Source organism: Dermacentor silvarum, chromosome 11 (genome assembly GCF_013339745.2).
Source record: "Dermacentor silvarum isolate Dsil-2018 chromosome 11, BIME_Dsil_1.4, whole genome shotgun sequence".
NCBI lineage: Eukaryota > Metazoa > Arthropoda > Arachnida > Ixodida > Ixodidae > Dermacentor > Dermacentor silvarum.
The window spans coordinates 17,380,816-17,398,463 of NC_051164.1; the positions used below are offsets into that span (position 1 = coordinate 17,380,816).

The 17,648-nt window shown below is 46.5% G+C and overlaps 1 protein-coding gene across 1 annotated transcript in view; it reads right to left on the minus strand.

Annotated features, from left to right (window-relative positions):
• LOC119433301 (DNA-binding protein RFX2-like) overlaps positions 1-17,648 on the minus strand; it is a 92,017-nt gene that overhangs the window by 25,404 nt on the left and 48,965 nt on the right. Inside the window, 5 exon segments of the mRNA XM_049659137.1 lie at positions 4,863-4,960; positions 8,851-8,996; positions 10,185-10,273; positions 10,733-11,048; positions 13,249-13,368. Of these exon segments, the coding sequence (XP_049515094.1) occupies positions 4,863-4,960; positions 8,851-8,996; positions 10,185-10,273; positions 10,733-11,048; positions 13,249-13,368 (769 nt within the window).

The following is a 17,648-nucleotide window of genomic DNA, read 5'->3' on the forward strand; positions in this document are numbered from 1 at the left end:
GTCTGGACTCCGATACGCCGACGAGGACTTAGCGAGAAGCTGTTACGTCGCTATTTCGGACCATGTAAGATCACCCGACGTATTGGCGCACTGGACTATGAGGTCGTGCCAGACGGCATTTCGCAATCACAGCGGCGCCGGGCACGACCTGAAGTCATCCACGTGGTGCGTCTTAAGCCTTTCTACGCCCGCTGACAAACTTAGGTACTTTGTTACTTTGTTATTGTTTTTTGTTATTTTGTTTATTACGCATGGTTTTGTTTTCGCTTTCGTGTTTGTTTGTAGCATCGGGACGATGCTTTTTAAGGGGAGGGTATTGACACGTACACATGTTTATCTTTCACCGGTAGCCGCTTTCAACATTGGCTGACAAATGTTAAACGTTATCGCTCGGCGCAGGACGCGCCTGCATTGGAAGCTTCTCGGACGTTATCAATGCTTCTATCCGTCGTCTGTGGTCACCGACGCCCATGTAATCTGATTGTATGAGCGACGCGAATTGTCTAGAACTTTCTGGAAGACACGCGGGCATCAGGGATTAATCTGGAACCTTCGATGACTCAGGTATAAAAGCCGACGCGTTTCGCCGCTGATCAGATTTTCGACGATCGCCGACTGTGTTCGCCGCTATCGTTGTGCTTTGAGTGTAGCTTGCTTTTGTGGGCACAGGTTCGCCCAATAAACAACCAGTTTCGTCATACACAGTTTTGTGACTGTTTTCTCTACCGTCACTACTACGTGACAGTATATTGAAATCGTGTCCAATTTTTCAGATTCCCTAGGGGTTGAGAAAACGTCCGAAAAATCTGGCAGTTCGAAAAAACGAATGCATGCCTTTCACTGCTCCCAAGGGCTCAAATCATCACAGGTACGACCGAAATGGCTTGGAGGGCCTGCCAGTACACTTATTAAGTGTATCGGTACATGTACTGTGATGGGAGACAGCGGCTGCACGCACGTATCATTAAGGAATACATACTGTGTCCCGTGACAATTGCCCCTTTCCAATCTTGGTGTGCTTCACTGCAATACTTCGCGTATGCTTCACTGCGTAACACTCCTGTATTGAGGCAAAGCTGACTATCGGGAAGTGACATTATGCAACTTGCCGTGCTTTCTGAGCTTCCAAGACATTGACGAGGATTACAAAGGTGGAGCCAGCGCCATTGCGAAATGGCACCGAACAGAAAAAAGCTTGGTAGCGAACGTCGAAGTAGCTGGGCCTAGCGCAACTTGCCGTGGTGGTGGTAGCGCTACGCCAGTGCATCTGTGTGGGAAAGCGCCGGTTCAAGGAGGTGGGAAAATCAAAATGGCAGCGGCATTGAAAATCTGATTTTGGACCAAAGTTTTGTTGACTCGTAACTGTCAATGAAAGCTTCAGTGTCGTTAACTTTTCCACATTCTGAAGGACGAGTCCATATATAATGAAATATACTGATACAGTAAAACCCTGGTGATATGAACCCGGCTGGTACGAATTTCGGCGTGATACGAATTCGTAACGCTCCCCAGCAGAAATACATTGCTCTCAATACGAAAAAAATCGGCTGTTCCAAACGTGTTGCCGCGCCGCTGCGAAACATACGAACGCGTGAGCAACAGCGGCGGCGGCCGAGCCAGCGGGGCGACCGGCACAGACAAGCCGGCACAGCGGGATCTGGGCGGGATCTATAGTCGGCAAGCAACCAACTACGTCACGCGGCTGCGCGATCTCTCATTGGTCCCCACGTCGAGCGGACCGGACCACATCACAGCCTAGCCTATGCTTAGCGAGAAAGTAGATGAGGACCGCTGCTGCAACAACGACCGAGGTGCAGCCCCGACGGTCAAAATGCTCCCTGCACTTGACGTGCTCAGGCGTTCAGTGGCGTGCCAAAACATTCCCAAGATCACGTGCGCGCACTTATACGCCTTTCAGAAGGCGATCATTGACGATTTGAGCAAGAAAAAAACGTCCCGTTGATACGTTTTTCAAGGGACCGCGAAAAAAAAGCAAGAAAAAAAAAAAAGCCGCAGTTTCGCCCGAAAGGTGAAGCAACGGAAGCGCACCAGCAGCAGCGAGCGAATTGACCTTTGCGCAGTCTCTCGCTTCGATGTGAACTAAACGTCGAAGGCACAGCGCCAACGAAGCTACTGGCACTAGGCGCACTATGTCAACATCGCAGATCATTTTGACGATAAGGTCCGTGTGGGCGCGCACTTTGCGTACGTCGCAGATTGCTTTCAGGATACGGCACCCGCGCGGATGCGTCGTATCTGCAACGTGCCGGTCGCTTATTGCAACGCATCAGTCGCTTGTTGCAATGTACAAGCTGGCTGCACCGCTAAATTTACGTGACCGCCACATTCAAACGCAACGTAACAAGCAGGAACATTATGGATTGGTGAAGTATGATGGGGAACGCCCGGTAATTCTACTGCGAAAGCATTTGCAATGGTTAATTCGAACATACCGCGCACCGACAATGCTCTCAGCAGCGTGCCAAATAAATAAACAGAAAGCAAAATGAATGCACTTTTCATGCATGAAAGTTTTTAACGAGATGTATGTCATAAAAAAGATATAAATTGTTAAAATCAAGACTGTGCGATAAAAGTGAACAGAGTTTGTAAAGACACGCTTGGAATCTGCTAAGCAAAAAATGTTACGAAAATTATGAGATTAGGCGCTATCTCCGAAAAAATCTAAATTTTTCATTGAACAGGTATTTCGCTACAAAGCTTTAACTGCAAACACTACAGTTGGGCGTGCCAGGCTGCAGCCACCGATGTTCTGGGCTCGTTTACGTCCTTGTCGCTTTCAGACTCAAAGTCCGACAAAAAGTCAGCGTCCTCCGACTCACTGCTATTCGATGTATCGATATGATCAGCCACAGAAGCAGGGGAATTGCGATATTTGTGATCTCCCGAAGTGTGCGCGCTGTTTCCAGAGTTGTACATTTTTGTGTTCTGCTTTGACGATCGTGAAACTTCAGAGCACGTTTAAAAATCACCACATGGCGGGAAAAAAGTGAGCTGCTTCGAAAACAAAAATATAGTTTCTCTTCTTCCACATCCAATGGCGCAGTGTGTCTGGAGTGGCCCCCAGAAGGTTTCTAAAGCCGTGTTTCAAACTATCGATAACGGGTGGCCATTTTTTCATTCTTCTTTAACGATCGCGAAACTTTAAGTGCGATGCACTTAAAAATCCCCGCCCGGGAATAAAGCGAACTGCTTAGAAAACTAAAATACAGTTCTCCTCCTTCACGTCTGATAGCGTAAATATGTCGGTGAGCAGCACGGAAGATCTCAAAAGCGGTCTTTGAAACCATCAATAGAGGGCTAACCATGCCCAATGGGCGCGGTACAGAAAGAGTTACCAAAACTATTGCAATGATTATAAACGAGCTCAACTGTACTGCCGAATGAAGCAGTGATAAGTATGAGCGTTTCTTATCCCCTTTTTTTCTCTACTCAGAAAATAAAAACAGGTTGGGCTCTGTCAGCAAATAAAGTGTCTACAACTGACCAGTGTTAATACGCGAGCATGACTGATAAGGCAAAAGAGATGCAACAACAAAAGACGGGTTGCAAAGCTGCCTTGAAGTTACTGCACCAGCTTGCTGGGGTGTCAGACTTTTAGTGTCTCCTCAGACTTGTTCAAATTTACTGGACTTGGTAGATTCCCAGAACATTTACTGCGCCACAAACCAAATATGAAAAAAACTTTGAAATCCATGATGTCCCATTGATTTAAAGCTTCCATTCCTTTTCTAGTTCAATAAGCATCTTCCCACAAAGTAAATGAAAATAGAGGGTCAAAGAATGCTTCATTGATATAGCATATTTACTCAATTCTAACGCGCACTCGATTGTAATGCTCAGCCGTTTCCCGTGACCAAAAAAAGAAAAAAAATTTTTAGTACCACGCAGCTCATGCTTTCATACAGAAATACAACTTTCTCTCATTTGAAAAAACAAAGATTTACTCCCGATGCACTAAAGTTGCGATGAATAAAAAAAATTCACAGTTTCGCCGGCTATACGAAGTAAGGATAGCAGCTTTATTGGCCGTATACACTTGCAAACATTAGCTTACTAAATAAATTAACAAGCATGGTATCACGCGCACACAAGCAAACATGAACATTTCTCGCTCGTTGACCGTGGAAACTGACTGTCAAAACACTGGAGCGACGAAGTGCGATGAGCGAATTGACCTTTGTGCTAGCATGCCTCTCGCTTCAACGCGACCCGGAAAAAACACAGTGCGTGGCAGACTCTCCACGTCGCAGATCGCTTTCAAGATAGGGCCGAGGCGATCGTATCGCCGAAGCGGATCGCCGAAGCGGATCGTCGCAGGATACGTCCTCCTTCAGTGCACTGAAACCCTTACATGTTGCTTTGCTGGCAAAAATCCTCTCCTTCTGTTTGCGCCAGTCCAGGACGCAAGTTTCAGATTCTCCGAACGCCCGTGATGCGACCCGATTTCCGCCCGTCTCCGCAAACATGATCACTTTCCTTTTCAATGCGGCATCATGATGAACTTGGCACTTTAAGGTGATAGAGCAGATGCAGAAAACGGGAAGACAGACAATAGACTAATGCCTAAGCACGTGTACTGCAGCACATGGAGGAAGCTACGGCAGCTAGGCTAGAGTGCAGCTAGGCTAGAAGCGCGTGCGAGGCGGCCATTTTGAAATGCTGACGGCTATTATGGTAACGCAGATTTAGGGTCGTACTCGATTCTAACGCGCACGCAATTTTTGGACCTGTTTTATCGGAAAAAATGTGCGCGTTAGATTCGAGTAAATACGGTAATCAGACTGTGTTTTGCTTAGGCGTCTCTTTAACGCAGGCACAAGCACATGACTGGCGCTTGCCTTGATCTTGACCATGTCCTCGGGACAGCCTTGCATGGCTGAGGTGAGCCATCCCTCGAGGCTCTTGGCGAAATTCCGGATGGCCTGTGTCAAGGAACCTGCGCACAAATGGGCAAGGGGGTCAAACGACAACTTGCATTGAAGTGCACATAACAAAACAGCACCATCGTTAGTCACAAATAATTATTCGGACGCAAGGATACTATTACTCTTGTTCTGTGTAAGCTGTGTCCACCCCATGAGAGGAAAATTACTCCCTTAGGACCAATGTGAGGAAACCTCGAAAATACATCTTTATAGATGCAGAAAAATGCACAAAATCTATGAGACACTGGAAAAAGGTATGTGACCTGTTTATCTACTGAGAGAATGGAGCTCAACAGAGTTTGTCTAAACCTTTTACATGTTAGATCAGTTATAGCACAACCACTGACAGTGCAGAACTGGCTATAATGCAGCATATTTCGACTCCCGTTTATCCTCCCATAGAACTCTATGTATATACGTATACTGCTTACAGAGCAGCCGTGCTAAACGAAATACCAGTAATAATGCAGCTTCTGCGGGAAATTCCATACCCAAGCGCAGTAACGAGCACACTTTTTGACCAAGTGCACAGGCCGATGGGAAGGTAGAGGGATAAGGGCGATGTGGGGGTGGAACAAACAAGAAAATATAAAAGTGCACCTGAATGTGAACTGCTGCTAATTGAGCCAATTAAAATCTAACATGCCCCCCACGTCCACAATCGGAAGAAACGAGACATGCCAAATTTTTAGGGGTGTGCGAATATCAAAATTTTTTTATACGAATTAAATACAAATACAGACTTACAACGATACCGGTTTTAACAATACATCGGTTATAACTATGAGAAGCTGCTGCACCGTCAACTTTTGTATGTTTTCTATGGTGAAATAACCCGCTTACTACAATGCCCCCATGCTGCATTATCGGTTATAACGATGAAGTCTGGCTAGTGGGTGTCCGTGCTGAAAGGGAATGGAATGCGAACTCCATAAAAAAAAAAAAAGAAATTCGAGCCGTTGCACGCCGCTGCACGCTGTTTTCATCCTTCTCCACATTGCCAGCCTCACGCACCTGTTTCCCATCGCCCTTCCACCCCTCCGAACACAAACGGGCTGCGCCCATAGCTTTACGCCGAGCCACCCTCTGTGGCGGAGCGCCGCAAATGTGTGACGCAATAGAGCCAAAACAGTGTTAGCGTCCACCAAAACGAAGCAACGGAGTTCACATCGCCGTAGTCATCAGTGAAAATTATACGTGAATGACAGCAACGCCGGAACGCTTCATGCCTATTTGTGCCTTTAAAGCCATTATTCTTCTGTTTACCACCGCGCATAGCACCGCGTTGGCCGCATGCCTTCATGACTGCATAGTCGTCATCCATAATCGTGTTGATAGCGGCGGCTATTTTTTTATTGCAGCGGTTGTAGCAAACAGTAGTTTCGTTTTGACTCGGTACGCACATTGGCCGCGTGCTTTCCTAACCGAGTAGTCGTCATCCATGACTGCGTCGATAGCGACCGTAGTTTTGTCTGCAGTTGCAGCAAACGGTAGTTTCGTTTTGACTCAGTGCATGCGTCGATCACGCGCCTTCAGAACCCCAAGGTCGCCGTCCATGATGGCGGCAGCGACGGGCACGGTTGCAGCAAACTATAGTTTCGTTTTTACTCAGTGCAAAGCTGTGGAGGATGAAGAGCACCGTTTACATCGCGATGGGCGGCGACCTGGAGAAAAAATAATTGTGATATGCGCGCGGTAGTGAAAAGCGTGTCTCAGGTGAAGACGCAACACCTTCACTGCTGCGAGCACTAATCAGCTATGAGATGACGAGAACTACAGTTTCCGCACTGCCTTTGTGCAAAATAGAAACAGAATTTTGCTGATTCATTCAATAAATAACAGCGTGTTGACGAAGAAAGCATTTGTTTATTGTTTTCTTGATATTCTCGGCAATTCGACATTCAGTTAATGCGGACATTTCTTCGGTATCTTGGAATCTGAATTAACCGAGGTTTTACTATAGCCGTGCCATTCTTTAATGCCGACAGCCGTAACTTGTTACACGTGATCAGAGCGTGCAGGAAGCAGAGTTAAATGAATCAACACAATCGGCAGCCGGATGGAGGAAGGTGGTGGGGAGAGACACTGGCCCACCCCCCCGCCATTATAGTTTTTTCACAACAGCTCTGCCATCAGAGTTTTGATTTTTTTCATGCAACCCGGTTATAACAATGGAATCTTCATGGCACTTGAATATTGTTGTAAGCGGGCTCGGCTGTAGTTAGCTTCGAATATCGAATAATGATATGCACATGCATTTATTTGCAAGTTGGTTTAACTTGATATGTTGGAACATTGCAATTACATTGGCAACGTTACAAAACTAGACTAGTAAGCCATTATACTAAAACATTGTGCATTTGGCTCATGTTAACTTGCAAAAATGAGTAATTCCCACCAGGTGTTCTTGCCAACCTGTCGCTTATTATACTGCATCAAATGCCCGTAAACTCGGAGGCATTTGACCCTATGCCAGTCGTCACTCATGGCACTTGCTGTCACGCAATAACCTCAAAATTGGGGGTGGCACTGCAAAAAAAAAAAAGTAAAAAAAAAGTGCACCTTTGCTGTCCTCAAACACGTGCCCCTTGCTACTGAGAGGCTGGCTTTCCCGCATAGTTTACACGTTTAGTGGCTAAGTGTGCTTTACAGGCGAAATTTCGCTAGCAGCACAAAATCGCAAAGTTGAGCACGAAAGCGCCCCAAGTTTCTTAGCTCAGATAGAAACAAATTCTAAGAACCGTATTTGCTCCCAAACAGCCAGCAACATATTCGATTTGATTCAAATATCCGTATCCAGCCAAATATTCGAACATTTTCGGATATCTATTTTTTGAATCGAATACAAATATAAAAAATTTAATATTCGATAATATTAGAACTTTCCGAATATTCGCACACTCCTACAAATTTACATTCACAGACAGTGGTATTTCGAATGAACTTTCATAAAGTAAACGGCGTGGCAGTGGCATTTAGGCTTCATTGGCTAAAAATACCAAACACACAGGGGTGGTACTCTCGAGCGATCACTTTTAAAGATATACTATCACTTTCGCGAGACTCTGCATCGGATACTGTTTGAAGTGTGCGTCCAACAGCGCTCCTGGCACTGCGCGCAGAAGCAAGCTTGGCACAGAGCCAACAAACGCTGGCGGCCGATTACACCAACGTATTCGGTATCGAGTCATGCGAAATCTCGCAAAAGTGATAGTATCTCCAAAAGTTATTCACTGAGGATACTGCTCTAGATCACAGTAAAGCGCAATATTACCCTCAGCAACCTTTGCAAAAACGTGCTCTGTCACCGTTTGGTAATGGCTGTAACACCGCGTCTGACCGCTCCAACAGTAGGCTGTTGCCAACGCCGTGAATACTGTTTTGATTTCATATTCAACTGTAACGTGCTGGCAATTTTTGGGCCCGTTTTCTCAGAAAAAGGGTGCGTGTTAGCTTCGGGTAAATATGGGAAGTACATGAGCGTATATGCATTTCATCCCCATCAAAATGCGGCCGCCACAGCCGTGTGTTGATCCTGTGCCCTCGGGATTAGCATAAGCATCGCTGTACGCACTACGCCACCAAGGTAGGTTCCGGACATCATGAAGCCTTCATATTAGAGCCAAGAGTCACCTCTGTAAATATAAATGAATAAATAAATAAATAAATAAATAAATAAATAAAAAATCCACCCCTTGGTTGCTGAAGCCGAAACTAGTTCAAAGAAATAAGTGTCACATTTAATTATTTAGGATGCTATGATGGTTGCCAGTGTGTGCTCTTGGGTTTTGTGGATTTCGACTTAATTTCATTAAAAAAAATAGAGAGAGAGAGAGAGAAGAAAAAAGGAAATTGTCAGCACTCTCTTAGATACACTCCCATGCATGCTGTAACAACTCACTGGGGATGGGCCGTAGGACGTCGGGGATGAGGACGTCCACCAGGTTCTGGTAGAACTGGTAGTCGGCATGCTGCACAAACTTCTGCACAGCCTCGCATTTACACAGCAGGTGCAGCTTCGACTGACTCAGCCCTTTCTCCTGGTCCCTGCAAAGGGCACACAGTTGAGCAGGCATCAGCCGCAAACGATGCACACGCTATTCCAACCGTAGGGTTCCCCACAAAAATTACTAGAGAAGACGCTGGCGCCACACTCCACGTTTTCATTAGTGTTATTGTCTGAATCCCCCCACAATAATTCCCAACTGGGCGATGTAGGTTACTGCATAAATAAAAAAAACATCCATGCGACATCTATGTAAAAAAGTATCGCAGTTTCACGCGAAAGGCGAAGCATCGATTGCGATAGCAAATTAGTAGACAGCTATACGAAGTAAGGATAGTAGTTTTATCGGCCATATAATGTTGTAAATATTCGCTTACTAACTAAATAAACAAGCACAGTGTCACACGCGCACAGGTAAACACGAAAACATCTCGCTCGATGACCGTGGGAGCTCGTTAAAACGCTGGAGGGAGAAATACCACCAGTGGCAGCGAGCAAACTGACAGCACTGGCTCTCGCTTCAATGCAAACGAAACATCGAAAGGCGCATACGAAGCTATTGGCACTGCTGGCACTCGGCGAAAAATCGCAGATCGCTTTGAAGATGAGGCCGCCGCAGGCGCACACTTCAGCCGCGTCGCAGATCGCTTTCAAGATAGCTCCGTGAGCAGCAGCCGCGTAAGCAGAACGCACCCTCCCCCCCTCCCTTTCCCGTCTCCGTCGGCTCCTCCCCGTTCCTCGTGCGTGAACGAAGAACGTGCACTTCCGGCCGCCTTCCTGTGTCGCATGCGCAAGATTAAGCTGCGGTTGCTGGCTCACCCTCCCACGCCTTCACTCGCACACACAACGCATGGCGCAATACGCAATACAAGGCAGAGTATTGTCACGTTGTGGTGATGGCGAAGAAAGATCATCATGATCTGTGGTCGCTATGGACAATCGATATGTCCATGCAGACTTTGATGGTAAAACGAAGTTATAATCCTGAAATAATTATTTTGCCACTGGCAATTTGAGCCCTTGTGGGAAGTAAAATGCGTGCAGTCATTTCTTCGGACTGCCCAATTTTGCAGACATTGTCGCGGCCCTTAGGGAGTCCGAAAAGTTGGACGCTGACTGTAGATGTCACAATGCTTTGACTGCTTGTCTTGCATGTGCTGATCGGTCAAGTCTTCCCCCCCCGTGCGCGTTTAAATAAATAAAGTACACGTGCTGTGAGGCATACGTACCCACAGTCGTTGCCGGCACCTCCCCACAGGTCTTGCCACAGGGACTCCACCGTCGAAAAGTGCAGGTTCATCACAGCCTCCAAGAAGGCCTGCACACAGCCATGAAATTTCGTGAGAAGTCTATCACAAGGATCATCTTGACAGCCCCACTGCAAGTGACTAGTATTAACTACTAAAGAGATGCACTAATAGTTTTAGGCTGTCAATTCATGTTTCTAAATTATCTTTTAGTTGATTTGGCAGTGGCAGGTTGCTTATCACAAGAGAAAATGAAGGTGAATGTTGGAAATTTTCTATTTTCGAGGTCCACTAATGCTATTGTTAAAGGTGCCGGTTAACTTTTAAAAAAATGTTTTGTCGTTTATTCGCATTTCTGTGCAATCTGCATTGCATATATTTGGCAGGTGTTCATCGTAAGCCTTCAGTTGAAAGACTGCCCCCCCCCCGCTTGTGTGCGTCCTTTCTTTTCAGTCCGAGTCTCTTTGTTGTGTTGATGCATCAAAAGCTAAGAGATAGCATCACGAGGGTGCCAAAGACAGCCAACTTGCATCGCAGTGGTCCTGGTATAGGTGCCGGAACGCCTCGATGTCCTTCTTGGCCAGCCCTTCCGGGAGGGGGCCGCCGCCGAAGTCCACCTCGGCCAGCACGGGAACGGCCGCAGACGCATCGCCCAGGAACTGCAGGTGCTGCTGGGCAGACGAGGGCTGCTGTGCTGCGACGGGTGGCGCCGCAGTGGTGGCGGCTCCCGGCGCGTCGGCTGCCTGCCCTTGGCTCGGAATGGCCGCACCCCCTCCTCCTCCTCCTGCTCCGGTGCCGGACTCTGGCGTGTCAGACAGGCCAGACTTGGTTCCGCTCAGCCGGAATCTGGGCACGGCAGTAGGCACTGCTGTCATCATTACTGTTGGGTTTAGACCCTTAAAGAGGAAGCTCTAGCTCGGGGACCCTTACACGGGAAGTCAGAAATGGTTTGTCTTGGCAAACAATTTTTTGTCGAATTCCTTTGCCAAATGCGACCTCCCAGGGTCAATTTTTTTTATTGCTGATTTAAATTCTTTGAAAAACTTATTTCGGAAAAAAATGGTAGCAATTTTTTTAGGGCGACTGTAAAGTGACGAAAAAAATTGTCTGTGTTTTACTGTAAAATACAAAATGTTTATTCATGAATAAGAAGATAAGCGCGCTAAAAATGCTTGTGTGCACATCCTGAAACCGAACCAAGTGAGAAGCCGTCGTCTTAATGCCAACAAGGTGCGATAGAGCTTTTGTGGTCTCCAAAAAAAGGAAACGCAAAAACGACACCATCGTTTGTGTACTATATACGTGCCTGCCTGGGAACAGGTGTAATGACGCCGCGGTGAGCGATAAACGATTGAGTAAGAAGCGGTCACCCCTTTTAGAGATTTGAAATGAGATAGCCATCAGTGTAACGCATGCAACAAGCGTGAGCCGCCGCAGGAGTAAACCAAAACTTGCCGCCGCCGCCGCATGCACGCGCCTGGATGCGCGAGCGATAGCCGACACGCCGTTGCAATAAACCATTAAAGAAAACAAAACGGAGAGGCATCAACACAACTAAAAAATTCCATGTGTTCCCGCTGAGTGGCAGCACATGCCAAGCGAAAAAAATTATCGAAAGAGGTGCGCTTTTTAAATCTACACGCGATGACATAAATATAAGTCATTGACCATTTTGAAGGTGTTCACAGAGGACGTATATGTACGTCATTCACCGTGAAAGGGTTAATGAACTTTGCTGAATTTAAAAGAAGAGTTAAAATCTAGAGACTGTAGGAAGCAGAATTTGTAATTAGGCCATCAATATTTAAGTAAAAGTTATAGAAAATTACGAAATTTCAAGTAATGATACTATCAAGTTTACAACTCTAACTGAGCAAATGAAAAATGATACTACAATGCTTTAAACTGGACCTAATATTATATCTAAGGCAGACAAAATAGATGTATTATATACCCCTCTGAATTATACCGCTAATTCGCAAGGCTTTACAAAGGCAGATGTGACAAAGCGGAGCGCATTTTCTTTATATTTACTTAGATTTTGCATTTTCTTTCGGCACACACTCAGCCAGATTTAATTGTTACAACCAATAATGTGGCACGGGAACATTGTAGTAAGTGGTTTATTTACCACAGAACGCACACAAATGTTCACAGTGCAGCAGCTGCTCATTGTTACATCCCAGCACTGTTAAAACAGGCAATGCATTACTGGGTTCGACTGTGCTTCTTTCTGTCTTATTCCAACATTTGTCCCCTCAGCATTTTTTATGCAACCCAGTTAGAACAACTGTCGGTTATAACAATGGTATCCTTTGGTGGATAAATATTGTTATAAGCAGGTTCCCACTGCACCTCAAAACATTTTCCAGTTTTTATAGCTTTGAGTTAACGAGGGTTTATTGTATATACCACTGAAGCAATCTTGGCAAAGCTTTTTTTTTCGAAAATAGTGGTTCCAAAAATTTCCTGTGCACTACAATCGGATCCGAAACCAAAACCATGTTTGCGGCATTGTCACAGCCATCAGACGCACATCACCACCATCGTAAGATGGTGACAGAGCACGTTTTCTGGAAGGTTGCTGTCAGTTCATAATCTGCTTAACTAGAATCACTTTCAGACATATTATATAATGACTTTTCGCAAGATTTTGCATGACTCAGCACCAGATGCGTAGGTGCATATGGCCACTAGCATTTTTGGTGCTGTGCCACGCTCACTATCTGCGCAGAATGCCGGGAATGTGCCCGGCCGCAACATTTTGACAAGTCCGGTGCAGAGTCATGCAATATCAAGACGTGCATTCCAGGTCATGTATACTTTCCAGCAAGTGGTAATAGTGGGGCTTCTTTCAGTTTTTGTATCAAAAATGGCTGTTGTATCAAAAATGGCTAGATGCTTCCTCTCGCATTTCAAAAGTTAAACTCTACACTGTCTTAAACTAGGCTTTTTATGCAATCTAAAAATTTGTTGCAGTTCGTGTTTGAGCACGTTTACATGCTCGCATTCAAACGAGTCCCGACATGTGAGACTGCAGGCCTACCTCTTGGCCTGTGTCGCCGACTGCTGCCGCAGAGCAGTGGTGGTCACTTCCTCCGAGATCTGGTTGAGCGGCGAGTTGGGCTTCACCCGGATGCCGTAGTAGTGGTACTTGGAGTTGCCCCTGCACAGAAAAGATTGCAAGGTCAGTGAGCCCGCACAAAGTGTGCCTCAATGCCCATAACTTTCATGTATGGTACAACCTTCATAATACGATCCCGCTTCATATGATTTCCCTGAGCCGACGTTTGCGATCGACAACAGCAAGAATTACCCAATACAGTTACGCCTCTTTTTACCAGTGAATACGTTCCTGGGAAACAGAATCCTTTGGCACCAACATTCAGTATATATCGCCTAATGGCAGTCATACCGCTAGATCCCATGCAAACAAGAAAAGGTGTGAGGCACGCGTGATCGAGCAGTAGGCGCACACAAGTGCAGCTTCCCCGCAATACTGGACAGCATGCAACATGTGAAAATGCCGCCACGCATACCAGCAAATCTCCATGCAAGTCATTGCATGTCGCCATTCACCACTATTGCCGCCAACCCATTGCGATAAGCATCTTCATCTGTTTCACAGCGCATGTGGCATAGTGCCAATAAAAGCGTACTGCACACTTTTAATGGGAAAAAATACAAACGTTCCGCCGTTCTGCAGGTGGCCCGAAGTAAGTGTCATGTTTTCACTCTGGTGGCATTGTGGCATTGTATTCTGGTATTGCCCTTCAGCTCGATTTCGTTTCAGTTTCCCATTGCAGTCTTAACCCTTTCAGGGTCAATACCGTACAAGTATGACCTCCGCGAACACCCTCAAAATGGTCAATGGCGTACATGTACGGTATCGCTTGACATTTAAAAAATGCGCCTCTTTCGATCATTTTATTCGCTTGGCATGTGCTGCCACTCGACAGAAACACGTGGAATTTTTTACTTGCGCCACTGCCTCTCCTTTTTTTTTTTTTTTTTATGGCACCGGCGCGTCAGCTATCGCTCGCGCATCCCGGCACGCGCGTGTGCGCGGCGGCGGCAAGTGCGCGCTTCTTTCGATCATTTTTTTCGCTTGGTATGTACTGCCACTCGACGGGAAGACGTGGAATTTTTTACTTGCGCCAATGCCTCTCCGTTTTTTTCTTTTTTCTTTCTTTTTTTTTATGGCAATGGCACATCAGCTCTCGCTTGCGCATCCGGGCGTGCGCACGTGCGCGGCATTGGCGGCAAGTTATGGTTTTCTCCTGCAGCGGATCCCGCTTGTTGCACGCGCTAAACTGATGGCTATCTGGTTTAAAATCTCTCAAAGGGTGACCGCTTGTTACTCGATCGTTTATCGCCCACAGCGGCACGATTACACCTGTTCCCAGGCAGCCGCGTATATACACAAACGATGCTGCCATTTTTGCGGTTCTTTTTTGGAGGCTACAAAAGCTTTATCGCACCTTGCTGGCGATAAGACGAAGGCTACTCACTTGTTTCGGTTTCCGGACGTGCACACAACCATTTTTCAGTGCGCTTATCTTCTTATTCACGAATAAACATTGTGTATTTTACAACACAAACTATTTTTTCCTCGCTTTACTGTCACTTTAAAAAAATTACGACCATATTTTTTCAAAGTAGGTTCTGTCGAAGAATATAAATCAGCAATAAAAAATATCAACCCTGGAGGGTCGCATTTGGCAAAAAAATTCGACCCTCAAAGGGTTAAAACGACAATGTGCGTCTCGGGCTGCTTTGGGCCTCACCAGATTGGTGCGCGTTGGCATTTCGTGCTGCAATGATGCTTGCAATGCTTTGCATTACTACAATTAAGTCTGCCAAATTTCGGATCGTACATTTTTCCAGTTAGTACGTTCCTTCTTACGTTTTTTTTCCAAGATGTATGACAAGGTCTATTGTATGCAGGGGACGTATTCTGTGAGAATCACTTCGGCGACACTATCGCCTTCGCGTGACGTAGTGCTCAACCAGCCAATCAGCTCATCCGATTTTGCTCAGCCAGCCAATCAGCGAGCGCCTGACGGCGATACTTCTGCCGAGGCGACACTATCGCCGAAAGCGATCGTCACAGTATACATCCCCAGTATGGCAGCATAAGGAACAGGACATAAGGAGAAACCGGATCTGAGAGCCAGTCCCCATCCCGCTTTTCTTGACTTAAGTTTTTCTTGTCTTGCAGTGGTAAGCGTTCACCATACTCAGCTTTATACTTAGCAAGCAATGCTATTGGAGGTACAAAAGTAGGGCAGTTGTAGAAATGTATGGGGCGTGCGTATAGGGGTTATGACAGCCCCAAGGGCACAAACACATGCACATGCATTGTACAGCTAAGAGATACAGTGTAGCCCATTTATAACGAACCCACTTACAGCGAAATAGCAGTTATAACGAAGTGATCTCGATTTCCCGTCCAAATTTCCGCATTTTCAATGCCTTTTAAGTCCACTTTTAACGAAGTAAAAAAATGCGACTCAGCAGATATAGCAAAGTTTTTTGTTGAGAACAAAAAAAAAAAAAAATCAAACCACCTTTTGAACTTTCGCGTGAATCAACTAGGCCGAAAAACCGCCAATTCTTAGCTCCCGGCAGCCGCTTCACCCCACTCGGCTCCCTGCGAAAGCTTGCTTCACCGCACCACACGGTCGCCCGGTAGCTGTCTCGCGAACGCTTCCCATTCTCTTTTCCAGTGCCAGGCGGGCCGACCGCCGCGATCTTATCTCGTTTCACGGCGTACTCCTCTCTTCAGAGAGGAGGTTGTGGGGGCAGCTTCAGAAACTTTGTGGCCGCTTTAGACCAGTTCCGCTTGTGGCGCCTCATTTTGGTGAAAAAGCGAAGCAAGTTGGTGCGCTTCTCTATTGCTTTTCTTCCACGGCATGGCGCCACCAGCTAGGCCTGCCTAAGCCTGGCTGCGGCGCTCCGCCAGCGGCTCCTGTCGCACACCAGCCGATGGACCAGGGAGTGATAGCAAACTTCAAAGTGCATTATCGCCGCCGTGTCATCGAGCGTCTGCTGATTGACATCAGTACAGCCGACAACGCTGCCGACCTGAAGGTGCCGCTAGTAAAGGCGGTATTTTTCACAAGCTGAGCCTGGCGGGACGTGAAGTCTGAGACCATTCTTCACTGCTTCGAGAAAGCAGGTTTTTCGCGGGGAAGCAGCGCTGCCGAAGAAATAACAGCAGAAGCAGACATCGATGCTGCTGCAGCGGATGGTGCCGCGGCAGTGACGAGCTTGGGGCAGCTGTGGGAGGCCGCGGGCAATGCAAGCCTTGTCCCAAGCGGGTTGGATTATCTGGACTTTGCCCTGGCGGATCAAGACCTCGTCGCAACGGAGGAGCTCACCACCGATGAACTCGCCGTTAGCGTCTCCGAAAAGGGAACGGCCGCAGATAGCAGTTCCTCGGACGGCGAAGGTGACGACATTGGTGCGCCTCAGCCTGGGACCGCCGGAGCAGCTCTCGCAGCTGTCAACATGCTGCGTATGTACTTGTGCTCCGAACCGGGCAGTTGCGATCTGTTGGACAACGGTGAGCACCGTATTCTGAAACGTGCGCTCGCGAAACGCGTGCAAGGGACCCTTGATCGCTTTTTTCAGAAAGTGTAAATAAATTTTTTTTCTTGGTCTGCATAATGTTTGATTTTTTTTAGAGTCCAGATATAGCGAAAAAGCGGTTATAGCGAAGTAATTTCAGATTTCCGCCAACTTCGTTATAACCGGGCTACACTGTATAAGAGAATGACAAACTCCTGTGTTTTTTTTTTTTTCACTATACATTGCATGTGCATGTGGTTGCGCCCTTCAGGTTGTCATTAAGATGTACAAACTCACACAGCAATAGGTTCTGCTAGTATAGGGGTAACTTGAGACCAAATTGAACACTAATGGAATAGTGCCAGAAGGGAAGGGAACTGAATTGAATCAAATCGACCATTCTAATAATTAGAAGCTTTTTTGCCCAGTTCCAAGCACTTTTTCATGCATATCTGGCCTCTAACGCCGAATGCGTTTAACAAGATGGCACCATCTAGAAGGGTACAGTGAAGAAGTAGTCTACCTTTTCAAGCATAGAGCTTTATACAATATTTACTAGAGGGAACTGTGGCACTAGCATCTATGGAAGCTGCAAGCAGGGCGATTCAGAAAGCATGGAATTCATGGTTAGTCCGTGGATTTACCCGAGCATCATCCTTGTGGCTTTGAACAGCTTTGTGACTTTGCAAACTCATCATTTTCAACAAAGTATGGTGTCATAAATAGTTAAATAAACCTTAATGCTGTTGTCCAATGGCAGGATTCTCACACAGGATCTCTAGCACACAAGTGAGATATTGAAACCATTACGCCACAGACGCACGCGCCGACAAGCGTCACAGAACACCCTTTCTCACGGACAAGCCAGCGCGT